General features: G+C 33.7%; 1 protein-coding gene, 1 long non-coding RNA gene and 1 pseudogene across 2 annotated transcripts; 1 reads left to right on the top strand and 2 right to left on the bottom strand.

Moving 5' to 3' along the window:
• The first annotated feature begins 1,822 nt into the window (after positions 1–1,822).
• On the top strand, positions 1,823–3,457 carry LOC120162056. The gene is made up of 2 exons (XR_005519526.1): positions 1,823–1,887; positions 3,206–3,457. It is a non-coding gene; the product is annotated as an uncharacterized LOC120162056 (long non-coding RNA).
• A 1,921-nt stretch (positions 3,458–5,378) lies between these two features.
• LOC120162055 lies at positions 5,379–6,004 on the bottom strand (annotated as a pseudogene).
• A 639-nt stretch (positions 6,005–6,643) lies between these two features.
• On the bottom strand, positions 6,644–10,066 carry LOC120162053 (transmembrane 9 superfamily member 8-like). Its single transcript, XM_039172237.1, has 7 exons — positions 9,868–10,066; positions 9,084–9,248; positions 8,898–9,007; positions 8,690–8,798; positions 8,482–8,594; positions 8,219–8,369; positions 6,644–7,971 (listed from the first exon to the last, which is right to left on the bottom strand). The coding sequence occupies exons 1-7, from the start codon at positions 9,994–9,996 to the stop codon at positions 6,814–6,816; spliced, it is 1,935 nt and encodes a 644-aa protein (XP_039028168.1). The 5' UTR covers positions 9,997–10,066; the 3' UTR covers positions 6,644–6,813.
• Positions 10,067–17,102: the final 7,036 nt, after the last annotated feature.

The following is a 17,102-nucleotide window of genomic DNA, read 5'->3' on the forward strand; positions in this document are numbered from 1 at the left end:
AGTGTGCAATATGCAAGTAAGATATTAAGGGGTTGTTTGTTTACTGTTGAATGGAATATTTCAGCATTCAACTTGTTTGATTCTCACCTCTGAATGAAGATTGTGTTGAATGATTCAGTAAAACACTGTTAAATGATTCAGCATTAAGTACATTCTGAATTATTCAGAATCATTATCAAACAGAATGTCACATTCAGAGTTAATTCATATAGAGCCTTTGAATCATTCAGGCCATTGAATAATTTTAAACGATTAATCATTCTGATTTAATCAAACAACCCCTAAGACTGTAAGACGAAGATATTGTGACTTGTAAGCCAAATAACTGGAATCTGATCCATTGGTTCCGTAATGTGTAATTTTTATACTATTAACGATTACAGGTTAAATTTCTGTTTTATACCTTTAAATAAAAAAGTTTAAGATTTAGTCATTAAACATTAATTTGACATAATAATCTTCTAATTTTTGAATAATATCAGTTGTTAGTCTAAATAACTAATGTTGCTAACTATTTTGGCTAAAATGATTATTTGTGCTACTTAATAACATTATAAAAATGGATGACTAAATTATGCCAAATTAAAGTATAATGGTTAAATCATAAATTAAGCATAGTAAAAATGACCAATATACTAAATTGACCAAGTATTTATACATATATATTTATTTTCTTAAAAAAAATCTACTTTTTAATTTCATCATTCTATGTTACAAGAAAAATCAGTCGTTCTACTTTAATATATCGTATTTTTATTATCTTATTTGATGACTATTAAGAAATTAGTCATATTAGATGGTCTTTCAATAATTTTAATAGTTATTGATAACACACATCTTACAAATATAATTACTGGAATTCAGGATTTTAAAGGATAACAACATTCCATTTAACATAAATTATCATTCAATATAGTTTCCTTTAAATTTATTATAAACTGTTGTTTATTGTATTTAAAGTAGATGCCTATTTAACTCGTTAACTGGTTTCAGTAATAAAATAAAATGTTATTATTCTTAAAGATTTCAAGTCCGAACAATTACGTTTGCAAGGTGTGTATGGATTATCAATTAATTAAAAAAATTAAACGAATACTACCTTGTAATTCACTAGATTATTAACAAAATTAAATAGTGATTAATAATTATTACATAAAAAACATCTACGTAATAGTTAAGATTGTATTTAAATCTCTTACTTTCCCTCCATTAAAGTTAACATATATGAGACAATAATAAAGATCAATTTTAACTAATTTATTATAGTAAGTATACAATTTTATAATAAATTAATGATAATATATTTTAATAAAAACATTAAATAAAATTTAATGATATCATTTGATTTATTATTTTTATATAAAATTATACTATCAAAGTGTGTTAAATATATATTTCTATAACAAATATATTACATACCAACACTCACTTTCATAAGTAAATTATTGTAAATAGAATTAGAGGTAAAGAAATAAAAACCAAATAATCGAGTCGGGTCCGATCAATTGCAGAAACCCAACCGCCACATTGATCAATTGGTTCAGAGGCTTCTAATGTTCATAGCGACGTGTACAGAAATTCCAAAACCCTGGCTTCAGGGCTTATCAGAAAGATTCTCCCTCAAAATTTTCCGGTCTCTGCAATTGAAATGGCCAAGGAAGCACAATCTTTACGCCCATGGTTTCTGGATTTGGTGCCCTTAGTGGTGGTTCTCTTGATAGCTGCTCATGTCTTCGCTTTGGCAAGTCTCCCCTCTTCAGATTTAGCCCTTTTTATTATTATTTTATGCGGAGTTGATATTTGATTCATTGTTTTGCTTCTTATAGGTTTACTGGATCTTCAGATTAGCTACTGACAAGCAGCCCCAAAGAAGAAAGACACACTAAGGTACATCATGTTGGAAATTTGAGAAATGTTAGGCTCGTGCAAATCTTTATTTTTTATTTTTTAATTCTTGATCGGTTACTGGTTTCATTATATTTAATGAACTGCGGTTAGTGGCAAGTCTGCTGCAACGTTATAACCATTGATCCAACTATTCAATTTATTTGGATGAGAAATCCCTTTCTGCTTCCGAGGGGGAAGTCAGGTGTTGGACAGATTGATCATGGAATGTTTGACCCAATAATATAGAAAATCTAGAAATACTATCTGTATGCTTTTCGGTCTGACGAATTACGTATTGGACAAGTTTTCAATTTCTCGATTTGGAGGTTTGATCTGATTTCCCAGAGCTATGAGGGTTGCATTATGATAGACTATAGAGTAGTCTGTGGTTCCCAAGTCACTTTAATTTGATATTTGCGACCTTGTAGTGGACAAGTTTTCGATTTTTGATTTGAAGGTTTGATCTGATTTTCCAGAGCTAGGAGGGTTGATTTGTGGTGTATTAAGAGTAATCAGCGGGTTCCAAAGTCCCTTTAGTATTATATTTTTGATCTTGTATTGGACAAGTTTTCAATTTTCGATTCGGAGGTCGAGGTGTATTATTCAGTAGTATGTGGGTACAAAAGTCTTTACAACATGATATTGGTGATCTTGTATTGTCTCTAATGCCTTTGCCTGAAAATACCTAGGAGGTTTTAGGTTAATCACGAGTATGATGCCTGTCTTGATTCATCAAATAATGGTGTTTCTCCATAAATTTGTTGGCTAATATTTTATTATGGCCTAATTAAGTAGCATATAGAAATGGTAGCCAAAAATGTATGTAATCTCACGATGGTTATCATTCTTCTCCTAGATTACCATTGAGTATGAGCTTTAGTGTTCACTATGATTGTTGGGAAAACTTTATATCTGCCAAAGTTGATGTTAATAGTTTTACATTGATCTGATTTCAAGACAAAATGTGGCAACATAAACGAGTTAGAAAGAACTTTTTTTTCCTCTTTTCCTTATAAATGATTGATTTGCGAGGATGAGGGGACTTGCGTAATGGGTGAAGATTTTGTAGAAAATGTGAGAAACTGCTTGTAAAGAGGACTAAGCATACACATTGAAGCACCATTTAAAGAGGGATAAGAATATAAAAAGAGTGAACTTTTTATCATATAGACCTGTATTAATTTGTCAATAAGTTTCGGTATTGCCTTGTTTTATTCGTCTACGAGGTTGTTATTGTGGGAAAATCATAGTCTCTTCCGTTGTTTCCGTTGTTCTTCTCAAGGAAAACAAACTAAATGTTATCCTTTTTCTTTTACAGGAGGTTCCTAATGCTGGGTTGATTCTATGTACATGAAGTTATTGTGAATCCATCATTTGCCATGTAACTTCATGTTTCATTGAACCTTGGATTTGTTTCATATTCCATGTTTGCACATTGTTCTTCTAAATGTCTTGACTTATACCTTTATGCTTAGCCTCTTGTGTTGGTTGATGGGTTTCATGTTCCTCCTCCTATTAGCCAGCCAAGCCAAGGGACATTTGTTGGATATGCATCTTACCATTCATGTTTTGCACTATTAGATATGTAGGGTAAGCATTCGGTTGGTTCTATAAGCTTGAGATGAAATAACTGAATCAATTTTTTTTCGGTTTCGTTCGGTCGTTCTTTGGTTTTGATTTTTTTAAGGTCTATTTATTTATTTACAGAAAAAAGTTACATCTGAAATTGAATTTAATAATTAAACAATTGTTTTTGCTTAATTAAACAAAACAATTCATTGTAGTCTTGTATAATAATAATTTTGAATTGGGTTTAGGCCTAGTTTAGGTTTTAAATGGTTTGAGTTTGGGGACGGAACGTCACCAAAGGATAATAATTTCCAAGTTATTGCAGCAGTACCTTTCCCTTTCCCTTTCCCTTTCTTTTGTTTCATTAATGTAAGATAAATTTAAAATTTAAAAATAAATAAAATATTTATCATCATTTAATGTTATCTATGAAAAAAAGTTTTTCACTATAAATGGTAATTATAATATATATATATATATATATATATATTTTAATTCATTGTCACGCATAGATCATAATTGAAGTTATATTGGACTATGTTGCATTAATTTTGTACTTTCTAATTATTATTTTATAAAATAGGGACTAAAAACTTATAATTACCAATTATGTGATTGTACCTAATATTCATTTACAACATATGATGTATATTGATATTAATAATTAAAGTTCTACTTAAGTTTGTTATCATAGATAAATCAAACATTAATTTGGTTGAACAATTTTATATTATTTATATTTTAAATTAGAATTGATTTTATTTTAGTAATCTTTTTATCATTTCAAAATCTATACAATTTTCAAATAAGAAACTAAAAATAAACTTCTAAAGATTGAACTCGCATCTTTTAAAAAAAATGATACATATATTATTTTTATTGTATTTATTGTTAAATAAATTGTATACTTTTAAAAAATATTATTCTCAATTATATTATGAGTATGGCAAATTATAATAAATTTAATGAGAATCTTAACTCGTGTATCCTTTGATTAGTTAAAGAACCAAGGGAAGGATCTTGTGGCTCTACTCAATTTGGTAGAATTAGTTGTCATTAGCTAATTATGAAACTAATTGAAAAGCCATATGCCTTAATTTCACAACTTAATTGGGTTGCCAATCAATTATGAGGATCTACCAACTTTCTTAATGCTAGAGGAATTATGATATTCGTTATAGGATTATTTTAAAAATACTCTTCGGGGGTCATAATTGAAAATTATATTATGCCTAAATCCCTTATATAAAAAAATTTGATATAAACTTGTTAAATATATGTAGATTATAATAAAAATTAATTAATTTTATATACAATTTTGTGTTAAAGTTTTAATTTTACGTAAAATCACCATACTACTGACTGCCGGTATATTATTATCTCATCAGCAGCAGTAAAGTAAAATCATAGCATGTCTAAAGGACCCAGAACCTTCGGATATTTTAGCCATTCATTTCCCAAATGTCGATCTGAAATTGCCGTTGGAGGAGGCCACCGTGATTACCGTCCCCAAGTTCATGATCGCACCGACCATCTTGAAACCCCATCTTTTAATGGATATTTACTGTCCTTACCTTGTCTTCTGATTACGTTAATGATGTCGTAAGACATAGTTTTAAATGATTCGGACAAAGAGTCGGTGTGGTTATAAGTCGATGATCACACCATCTTAAAAATCCATCTTTTAACGAGTTGAAGTTTTAAGGTTTAGAGTTATACAATAGAAAAAAAAATTATTCAAATGTCTGATAATGTTTCAAATTAAACGTGAAAATAAAAATATAGAAAACATTGTTATTTCTGATAATGATTTCCTCGCGAACCAAAATTCTAATTGATTTCGAGAAGGAAAATGAATTTATTCGTTGATCATCATCTCTAGAAAACATTGCCTACTCAACATTCAACAAGCCTAACTTTACGGCTAAAACAGTAAATAAAACCCAAATAAAGGCAACCATCACCATTAACGACCAAGAAGCAAGCATAGGAAGCAATGATATACAACACAGAACAAGCCATAAGCATCTCAATTTTATTTAATTTCACCTCATTTATTTAACCTTCAACTGTTCTGAGTTAAGTCAAACACCAAAGACAACTAATTTGATAGAACACTGGAGGGAGGGAATAAATTAGACATAGAAAGTACCAGATTTTCCCACAAACCAAACACATCAACAAAGAGGGTTCTGAATTTCAAGAAACAACGCGGCCGATAACTTGGTACTTAGCTTCGAATTTCTTGACCCAATCGTCGAGGACGCCCATCTCCTTCTCGGAGAGGCCATCGAGATTGGCGCAGACGTCTTCTTCGTTCTTGCTCATCTTCGCGAGAGCTCTGCTGGCGTCTTTTCATGCGAAAATGGCGTATGCGCCGCCGGGACCGTAGAAGGATTTGCCGGAGGTCACATCGTAGATGTAGCCGTTGATTGCAACGTAGATGGGCTTAGATGGGTCGGAGCCGTTGAATTGGAGAAGTTGCTGGGGTGTAAGATCCATTGAAAGTTGTGCTGAAACCAGAGACACCGCTGGTTTTTGCCTTGGTTTGGTAATGAGTAAACTCAAGTTGGGTCATGCTGTGACACGTGTCTTACTTTTGGTGAAGCTAGATTAGATTCTTCAACGGTGATTAATCATGAACTTGGACCTAAGAAAATTCCTTTTAGAGAAATATTTAAGAGTAAAGTACACTACACTAGTCAATGAACTATTCTTATACCTTCATTTTCATCATCTAATTTTTAAAAATTATAAATTGCTCTTTTATTAAATTGTTATAAAATAATAAATAATTTTTCTGCTACAAACCTGTATGTTGCACTCGATCTATTTGGTCTTCACTCTAAACATTGATGGGTTCGTGTTGGGTTTTGAAGCTGGTGACAACCTTCGTCAAATTTAGCTAGTTACGAGCAGAGATTTTAATTACGAACATAATGGATATTATTACGATCATTACAAATATCACAATCATGCAATAATAATTTCGGATGATGCCGTTACCGATTTATCGCTATATAATGACCATTATTCCAATAACGGGCCACTATTTAAATCCCTTACGAGGAATTCCTCATTTCGGTTTTAGATGGGATTCATGAGGAGAGAAAAGCAAGGAGCGCAAAGGTATCTGCGCCTAAAGATCCAGTGGTATAAAAGAATGAACTGAGTTATAAAAGAATCATAACAAAAATCAGAATAAAATGCATCTTCCAATCAACTGTAAAAATATGAACTTAGTTAAAAAAATGTGCATTGAAGCTTACATCTGAAAGCACACGTATATCTTCACCTACGACAATGTTTCATTGAAGACAATAGAACTATAGAGCATATAATCCCCATTTTTACACACTAATCGATCTTGACAGACGAGTAGATAAGTCTGGTGAACCAAAAGCATGCATAAAATCCAATGGTGCCCGTAAGCACAAAAAACGCATATGAAGCGATCAGCATGTACCCAAAGTATAGGAGCCCCGAAACCAGCTTAGTGATCTCTAGCTTTGTGAAGAAGTAGAATGTAGCATAGAGGAAGAGGTACAAAGCCGAAGAGCCAGATGTGAGGTATGACCTCCACCACCACAGATAATCTTCACTGCATAACTGGAAGTAGCAAAGCACGATGGTTATTTCAGCACAAGTGATAAGGAGGATAATGAATACCAAGAAGAGGAAGCCGAAGATGTAGTAGAACTGGTTCAGCCAGATTGAGGTCAGAATGAAGAACAGCTCAATGAAAACAGCTCCGAATGGAAGTATTCCTCCGATGAGAATAGAGAATGTTGGGTTCATATACCAAGCCTGCTCGGGGATTTGCCTAGGGATTTTGTTTGTCTTCACGGGATCCTCGATTGCTGGCTTCTTGAACCCGACATAACCACCCACAAAAACAAGTGGAACTGAAATTCCAAACCATAGGAGGACTAGAGCAAACATTGTTCCAAATGGTACAGCCCCAGAAGACTTCTGGCCCCATATGAGAGCATTTAAGACAAAGAAGATGGCAAATAAAATGCCTGGGAACATGCATGCAGTCCTGAAAGTTATTTTCTTCCACTCTGCTCCTTTAAACATTTTGTACAGACGGGCCGAGGCATAGCCAGCAAAAATGCCCATGAAGACCCAAAGTAATAGCATAGCTGTCATAAGACCACCTCGGTTCGAAGGGGAAAGGAATCCAAAAACAGCAAAGATCATGGTAACGAGTACCATGCCCAAAAATTGAACACCAGTGCCAACATAGACACACAGTAGATCAGAATTAGTTGGAGGCCTGAAAACATCTCCATGGACAAGCTTCCATCCTGTCTCCTCCTGGGCTTCTTCCTGAGTCTCAAGTTCGTTATACCGAGAAATATCACGGTAAAGTGTCCTCAGCATGATCATTGCTACCATACCCGAAAGGAAGAGAACAATCATCAAAGAATTGACGATTGAGAACCAGTGTATTTGGTCATCATTCATTAAAAGATATGCATCCCATCTAGATGCCCACTTCACATCACTTTCCTGAAAGCCACAAAGGAAAATTTAAGAATATTAGCCCCTCATAGGTGACTGATGCCAGCCTTACTTCAAGGAAAGGAGATACAATGGAGATTTTTTCTCTCTCCAAGTAATACTTCATCAGCAAAATCTACTTAAAGGCAAAGGAATATAACCTTTACCGGTTCAGCTCATGGTTAACACAGAAAAAATTGAACATTGCAACTGTCAACACTAAAAACTAAAAACTATTCAAAGTTGAAGAGCTTACCTGGTATTCAACGTCATAGGTGAATATTATCTCATTGTTTGCTTCAACTTCTTGAGGAGTGTTAGAATTAACAACTGTACGCTTATTATGCGGATCGCATGTTGTTAAACGAGTTCTTTCATTCCATGTCCCCTCATATTCATGTCTAATACTGCATTGTTTTAGAACATAAAGAAAATGCATCAAAACTTGATACTAGAATCTCAGCCACAGAAACCTATAATTAAAAATATTAGAATATGCTGGAATTCAAATGAACTAACCTGTATGGTTTAACCTCAAATCCCACAATTCTAGCAGAGTCAGTTTGCAGATCCCTATGATACTTGACAGTAAAAGCTAAATGGTTGTGAATGAAATATTTTTCTTCCTTGCTCTGTATATAATAATAAAACATAAGCATATGGAAACATAGTAGCCAACGCATCCACAAACTTAGGAACCTTTGCTTTTAATAGATAGAATGTTTACCCCAGTGTATTGGCCTTTGAGCCCAACATGGTAGCCGAGCTGATAAACAACAGAAGAATCCTGATCTGATCTTCTAATAGGAACAACAAGGGGGAGGTTATCCAGTATCCTGTCAAGTGAATCACAAATGAATTAGAAACAGAACCTAGGAACTAGTTATTCAAATATTGAAAGATGATTTCCAAGTCAGAATAAACAAAAAGCATACATATTGACTCGATATTCATCACCAATATTTTCCTTAAACTGCTTTGCAGTTTTGGCATCAAGTATAATGCGGCAAAGAAAAGTACACATTTGTGGCTCTCGCATTTTAAACTGCATTAAAATCCATGGGTTAATGGCCACAAAAGAAACAAGCAGCCCCATACCATCAGAAATACTAATAACTGACCACATAAGGAGAGTTCTCAATTCGGTCACCACGAAGCACTTCCCCAAGATTCTCTGCGCTATCAACTATTCTTTCGGGTGGACAGAAAGGAAGTGAATAGTAAGAGTAAGGAAGTTGAGTCTTTATAGAAGTCAATTTGTTCACCTTCACCTTCAAAGGATCTCCCTGCAAATCCCAACAAATGAATCAATTCTAAAGAAGGCCAAAATGATTCCTCCAAGAACAATCCCAAAAACATCAAGGCATGCAGTGAGAAATTAAAGTGATTTAATTGAAGTCATTGTCAATTAGGCAACCACGATAAGCACTATGTAACCAATCACCATAAAGATCAAGTATGCTTTGGTGCTTCCATAAAAACATTACGTAACCTAAATCACTTTCCAGGGTACAATTCCTAAATTGTAAGCAATAATGCTTCAAGGTAGCATTGAAGAACATGATCAACATGAAGAACAATTACAGATGCCTTAGATAAAAGCCAAAAATGTAATAAAACTACAGATTAGCAAAAATCAGTAAACGCTTAACGTTTTCAAATAAAATAATAGAACAGAAAACGAAATCATCAAGTGAAAAATGAAGTTAACTTTTTCTAATGAAAAAAACCCAGCTGAATGCCTGAATCTGATAAGTTATTTACATTTCCAACAAAGAAAATAATCATTAATTTCCCTTCTTGTAAGTATCTTATATGAATTCTATTATTCAATTAAATTAAAACAGATAAAGCATAGAAATGAAAGAAACGGAGGGAAAACACAAAGAGAAATCGGAGGTCTACCTTCCGGAAGTCCTCGGGGGCGACACCGGGGAGGTAGAAGCAGTGAGAGCCGTGGATCAGAAAGAGGAAGAGAAGCAGCCATACGATGGTGTTGGTCAATTTGTTGATAGATCTGGATCGAGACTCCATTTTGACGGTGGAGGAAGTGGAACTCTCTCTATGAGAAGGGAGAGGGTGAAATGAGATCTGGAAAAATAAAAGAGCTTATATTATTTTCTATTTATTAATTAACTTTTATGCCACTTGGGGTTTGAATTTTTCTTAGGATAAAATGTACTAGTAGTCACTTAACTTTAGCCTGTATATCTATTTGATCACTAAACTTTAAAAGATTCTAATTTTATAACTAAACCTTAAAATACTCCAATTTTAACACTAAACTTCCTATATTAATTTTTTTTATCATCCGACCATTAAATTGTTAACATCCAGATGATATGATAGTATGGTATTGATGTGTGCTAATGTGAAAATCAATAGATAATTTTTTATTTCACCATGAAAACTTGAGTATTTTACTTATTTTTAGTTGCCACCACACCAACAACCACCATCCTCTGATATTTTTTAAGATCATCCTAAACACTTAAACTTGGTTCATCGTCCTCGGGGTTCATCATTTTTTTTTGGAGTTTAATGTTTTTATTTGAAATAAAAATGGTGAGAAACATTCTTTGAAGAAGATGAACAATATCTTTATTAGTTTCATTGGACAACCATGGAAGGAGATCAAAGTTTTAGAATGTTGACCTTTAGATGAATTTTCATAGAGTTTGAATGAGTTTCATGTAGAACAAATTCAAGAAGAAGAAAAATGAATGAAATGTGAATACTTTGTATCGACTGTGAATGACGACTGATAACTCACAATGACAATCGGAATAGTTGACGAGTTTTTGTAGAAAAACAAGAAATTATCATATCATCACACTATGAAGGATTTAACAACCTAGAGTAAAAAAAAAAAATCAATGTTTAAAATACAATGCTAAAATTTAATTATTTTAAAGTTTAAGACCAAATGGATACACGAATTACAATTCAGTTACTAATGTGATAGTTTACCCTCCGCTGTGTAGTATGGTATCTGTGACGAGTCTATTTGTAAATAGGCTATCGATCACAATCACTGGTTATGGTCATGGCCTGATCGAATTTTAGGCCATTATTATCATTTTTGTTTTATTTTCTCATGGATTTTATTTCTAGCCTCATTGGCCTTCGGATCTTTCCCGAGCCCAAAATTAACGACTTTTTCATGTGTCTCTAAAATTTGATGAGAAATAGTAAATTAATTGATTGAATATCGATAGTTAAACTTAAAAATTTTAAATAATAAAAGAATTATTTTAAGTCGAGTCACTTCAGTTTTCATAATAAAATGGATTCGATTTTACTAGTTTAATTGACATATAAAAACTGAACAGATAGAACACATACCCTAACTTGGACTCAAATAATATGCACTTGATTTCAACCCCACGCTAATAGCTTTGGTACCCAAGATACGAAGTCCTAGCAGCATCGAGGACTTCCCAAAGGCAACACGAAACAAAACTTTTGGTGCAAGCAGCCACTTATATTCCATAGATTGCGATCAAAACAATCAACCAGATGCGCATGAGCTTTGTCCGGAAGGAATTATAAGGTTAACCTGGTCGTTATCTATCCGTCCAATATCTGATGGACGTAAGCTGATTTGGTTCCCGTTCCATATTTGCCTGGATGGCTATTCTTAACTGATTACTTACTATGGAGAGGTTGATGGAAGATGTCGTTTGTGCCGAGAGCAAGAAACAAGGAGACGCTTGTTCTCTGAATGGCATATATGTAACAAAAGGTATACGGTAAGAGATTCTTAGAACCTGTGTAATACAAAAATCACCCCTCTTGGGCAATGGCTAAATTGTAAGGGAAGCCCCTACTATCCATTATCCTAAAGTCGGCATGAACTGCATACGTTTATACGGTGCGGAGAGAGCGTAGTAGCAGGCATTCCTTAGTCACTGTTAAAGCGTACCTGCTAGGCATGATCGTAGTCTTAACAGCAACTTGCTGCTTAGGGACGTCATGTTGCTGATTTAATGAGTAATGAAAAACCAACAGTAACAAAGTTAATGAATAATCTTATTGCTAGAACTGTAAATAAAGGTTATATAAATGTATACATATAACATAGGCATCTACACGCATGAACAAAGTAACACATATATGTAACATAGGCATCTACACGCATGAACAAAGTAACACATATACAGGCATTGTAATTGATGTTCCTCTTCTGTTAATCCTCGCTAGGCTTCTTTACATGTACAGACATATACGGGGATGTTATGCAGGATTACAGCACAGCACAAACAACACTGGGATGCCACCATTTTCATTTTCATTTCCAAAGAAGATCAAAGCTCGTTACTTCAGTCGTAGAAACCATTTTCGTTTTGCTCAGCAAGATGATTGCAAATTGCAAGATCCCGAAACATAAAGTGTACAACTACAAAGAAATCAAAGTTATTCAGGCAAATTATTAGCACAAGATTAAAGTTGGAAATGTAAATGATACATTTCCTACCTGATGCATGAGAGATCCTTCTCTTCTGTCAGTAAGTTTAGGGAGACTGTCCAACCTAAAAAGCGATGTAGAACCTGTAAACACTGTAAAAAAGCAAAACTTACTTTCATGATTAGCAACAGCAAATTGGTGGTTATTCCTACATAAACCCTAGCTACAATCTTTTACTGCACACACATGATTTGGAAACAAGGCAGATTTGCTGCGAACGACAATGTTCTGACTAGTATTATTATCAAGTCTAGAACAACAACTGTCGCAGCTTGGATTAAAAAGAATTTGTTTGAAACAAAAGGCACCTACATGCATAGTCTATTACGGATATTCTGAAGACCATGATAATAAAATCGCAAAACAATAACACCTTGAAAAATTGAAAACAAAAGAAAAGTCACAGACAGAGAAAGAAATTCACTAAATGTTGAAAATAACAAAATAAAAGATAATTTATAATACCATAAACTGCTTCAACATTTCTCTTTAATTGCACAACTTAAAGGACTAATCTCTGTCTTGATTTATAGGGTCAATTACTTGATTACAAAGGAACTTAAGTTTCTGCCATGTATTCACATTTTTTTCTCCCAATTTTTTATTCACTAAGCAGGTCACACTGCAAACTTTTCTGATCATATCAAATGAAATTTGGGTCACATACTCTTAAAAATTATTTTGTTTCATGGAAGCAAACATCTCCAAGCAGCTCTTGGCCCAGAAATTCAGTACTTGGGGCTATTAACAATTTCTCCTATAAATGTACTAAGCCATATGGTGAAGAAGTTCGCTGCTTAAGAACAACACTCAAAACTCGCAACAAGAACAACAGAAAACATGTAAATACTGACAAATTAAGTTACCTATTAAGGAATGAGAGAGATTCTGAAACTCGAAACACTCCTGGTAGTCACATGTACGTCCATGTTGAACAAACTCATGCTGCATCCAAATAAATTGATCATAGATTCATGTCATTGATCTCTGACAATAATAAAACTTAATGCTAGAGTTTGCATTTTAACAGTAAAGGTTATAGGCAGTGGCGGATGCACTGCATCCCATTATTTTGGAAAAGTGATTAAATTTAGTTTAATGTGAAGGAAAAAAGAAAAAAATTATAATTTTTGCATACCCATTATTTTTAAGAAAAGAAAATTAAAATTTTGGACCCCATTCTTAAATTTCTGAATCTGCCACCGATTATAGGAGACAATCTATCGTAAGTGCAATGCCTCAAGATTTATACAAGCAATCACACCCTCAAATCTGAATAATATCATGATTGATAAGTGTAACGTCTGAAATTTCCCAAAAGATGAGGTTTATTCATTTCCATCTTTCTTTTCTTTGTATCAATCAACAAAACTATAATTTGATGTATGCAGAGCAAAAGAAGTTACATGCATTATTAAGAATTAAATACATGCTGTTTAGCGTAATAATCAGATAAGCTGCCTGAAATTAAGGATCCCACAATTAGACCATATATCCAATACACATATATTATAAATAAGACTTTAGCAGCATATATAGGAGCACTTTCACTCAAAAACCATCGACAGTTCGATAGAAAGCCGTGAAGTAAAAGAAGAAACAATCAGAGAATTACGACCTTCAGATGTTTGGTAGTGCATACATTCATAGTTGGGGGAAAGGATCAACTGACAATTTATACTTTACCTAATAGATTGCTAAAGATAATGAATTAGAGATAGACATGGGGTGATGCTTTTCTGATGAAATATAAACCCTGCAAAAAGCAAAAAACTAACCGCATATAGTTTATACAAGTAATATACATGCTATGTTATCATCTTTACTTAGAAACTATAAGCATAAACATCTATGGCTGAAAGCTAAATGTCTCCATTTCCCAAAAGAAAACCTCACAGTTTGAAAGAAGTTGAATGCATGTAACGCTTTCCCTTGGTACAATCAAGACACAACAAGAGCTAAGGTAGTATTAAATAGATGCAAGTAAGATACCAAACTGATTAATAGTTTTACCTATGAACAAACTAACCTCGAGCCAGCATTACAGAACTCAAAAATCAGTGTCTCCCTGCAATAGGAACATAGAAGGCAAACGGTTTTAAAAACAAGCAACATGTTATTGTTATAAGGATAGAGTTATAAATTGAACTCACGAATAGAAAGCTCCATTTGCACCTGAGATTAATACAACAAGCAACCTGGTACTGCTTGATTCAGGTGAAACAAACTCCGAGCAAGAAAAGTTTCTAGCTGAATAATGAATAATATTGCATGCGTGGGAATAAAATAAAGTAAAAGATGAAGAAGGTAGTAGTAGCAATAAGCAAATTTCCAGGGAAACAATTAGGGTTTTTAATTAGGGAGGACCATACTAGCTACTAATAGGCAATGGATAACGAGAATGGTCCCATGCTAATTCATAGTTTTGCCGCTAAATCTGCACAGTAATCTGGTGTATCTCTACAGTGAATAAACATCAAAAGCCACGCTTTGAATCCATTAATTGTATTTACAAGTTAAAAAAACATAAATTAATCATATTGATAGAGAGTTAAATAGGTACAGAAAATAACCAAAAGATGCAGTCAAATCATCAGCAGACACGCCATCTTCACCGGTGCCGGCAGTCAAATTGGACTCCTCCGAGACAAATCATTGGTAAAGATAGAAGCGAAAGTAGGATGACGAGGGAGACAACAAATAAGAGCAAATGGAACAAATTCAGGCCGAGAAGTGACCAAAAGGTCAAATTCCGGCACTGGAAGCTGACAGAAAGAGAAGTGAGCACACAAAAGTAATAGTATAGACTTATACAAGTTCCTCTGTGTGCTCACTCTCTTCTGTCAATTTCTATGCCCCAAAGAATGAGAATTTGAGAACACAAAGATGAAGAACAAAAGAGTAAAGAATGAGAGGTCAAGCGTTTGCCATACAAGGAAACAAACCAACCATACAGTAAAAATCTTACCAGAAGAAAAGAGTCAGATCTGAAAACACACAAACACCCATTTACAGAAAAAATATACCAAAAGTAAGACCTTAAAATCCACGATCCATGCCGTTTTCAGTAAAAAATGGTTAAAAAGGTTAAGTTCTAGGGTTTTATTCCTTACAAGGTAAAAAAACAAAACAAAACCAAACCTGGTAAGAATCATAAGCGAGGGAAAATGGAAGCACCCAAACAACGAGAAAGAAAAAGAAAAACTCTAATCCCTTCTTCTGTTCATCGTTATCAACTAGTAAAGTTCAATGTCTTGCTGTCCATCATGCAGCACGTACAGGTGTCGGTGACACGTATCCGGGGTGCTTAAACGCTAATCTTTTTCTTTCACAGAACAACAAATACAACATTAGTGTTGATGTACTGACACATCAACGCCAAAAACTCAAAATCAAAACACGGTATGAAAAGAAAAATTCCAACGACAAAGAGAAGAAAAAAACATAAAAGAGCAAGAACAAGTGAGAGCAGTGGAGGAGATACAAGAAGCAAGACCAGTGCGTATAAATAGAACAGCAGAGAAAAAATAACCACTTGTGTGTTGGAAATTTATTGGCCGGTTGACCGTGCGATGCATTTCTTTTGAGTTGGATTGAAAATCAATAGTGACCGTCTGATGGAAGGGGACCACGATACTTTCGTCCGTTACTGGTCTTTGTGGTGGGGTTGATTAGACTGCGTCATTCGGGGAGACAAGTTGAGCGTTTGGGGTTTATCAGTTACTCTCCTCCACCGCCTGTTTTGGGCTGAGGTTAGTACAAACCGCCATTATGGACCAATCAGATCTTTTGCTTTACAAGGGTATAAATGTCTTATCGTCAAATGTATGACGTGACAATCTCTGATTCGCTCCTCCTTTTGAGCGGCTCTAGGTAAGTTGGCGTTAATTAGGGTTTCAATAAATATAGATTTTAACCACTTTGGTTGACACGGGCGCGGCCAATTTCTATGAATTAGATCAGTATTCCAAGGAGCCGAGGATTTGGATGCACTCGTCTCTTCATCTCTTCAGATATTTAAAATATGTTTGTTTATAATTTCGACTAATCTATTGTCACTTAGAAAGTAGGGCCAAGTAATTTTTAAGGGTTTAAGAGTGAAAAAATAACTAAAACAATATGTGTATAAGATATAAGATTTAATGCAGTTTAACTTTATTTATCTTTATAATAAATAAAGGGTAAAAACCAGTAAAGGATTCAGATTCTTAACAAATGACATTGCAGGGAAATATTGTGTTGAAAAAAATTGAGTATTTGTTAACGTTTGATTGAGAAGTGAATATCAACCATGTTTTTTAAGAGAAAAATATTAATATAGACGTACTAGCGAAAATGAGTCGTGGTAAACTTATAAGTGAATGGATCTTTAACGAGCGACGATGCTGATGGATATCATCGAGTTATTATAACTTATTTATGTATGTCTTTATACCAAAAACATATACAAATATATAATATCTCATGTATCTAGAAACATTATACATATATCAAAACTTGGTGTATTTCAAAATACTCTTCCAACATTCTTACAAAATTTATCTCTACATCTCAAAATCTCTCAATAATTGAAAATACTACAAAATGATTATATATCTCTAGATTAATATTCTTACATAATTTTAAATATTAAGATATATTTTCTATTTTTTTAAATAATAAATCTTACATA

Source organism: Hibiscus syriacus, unplaced genomic scaffold (assembly GCF_006381635.1).
Source record: "Hibiscus syriacus cultivar Baekdansim isolate YM2019G1 unplaced genomic scaffold, ASM638163v2 tig00111402_pilon, whole genome shotgun sequence".
In the NCBI taxonomy this organism is placed as follows: Eukaryota; Viridiplantae; Streptophyta; class Magnoliopsida; order Malvales; family Malvaceae; genus Hibiscus; species Hibiscus syriacus.

What these genes read in the sequence shown, in the direction of transcription:
- LOC120162053 (XM_039172237.1), bottom strand. Translation starts at nt 9,996, where the DNA reads ATGGAGTCTCGATCCAGATCTATCAACAAATTGACCAACACCATCGTA. An exon ending in TCAAAGGCCAATACACTGGG is followed by an intron (nt 8,595 to 8,689) that starts GTAAACATTCTA and finishes TATTATATACAG; the next exon opens with AGCAAGGAAGAAAAATATTT. An exon ending in TTTGAGGTTAAACCATACAG is followed by an intron (nt 8,370 to 8,481) that starts GTTAGTTCATTT and finishes AAAACAATGCAG; the next exon opens with TATTAGACATGAATATGAGG.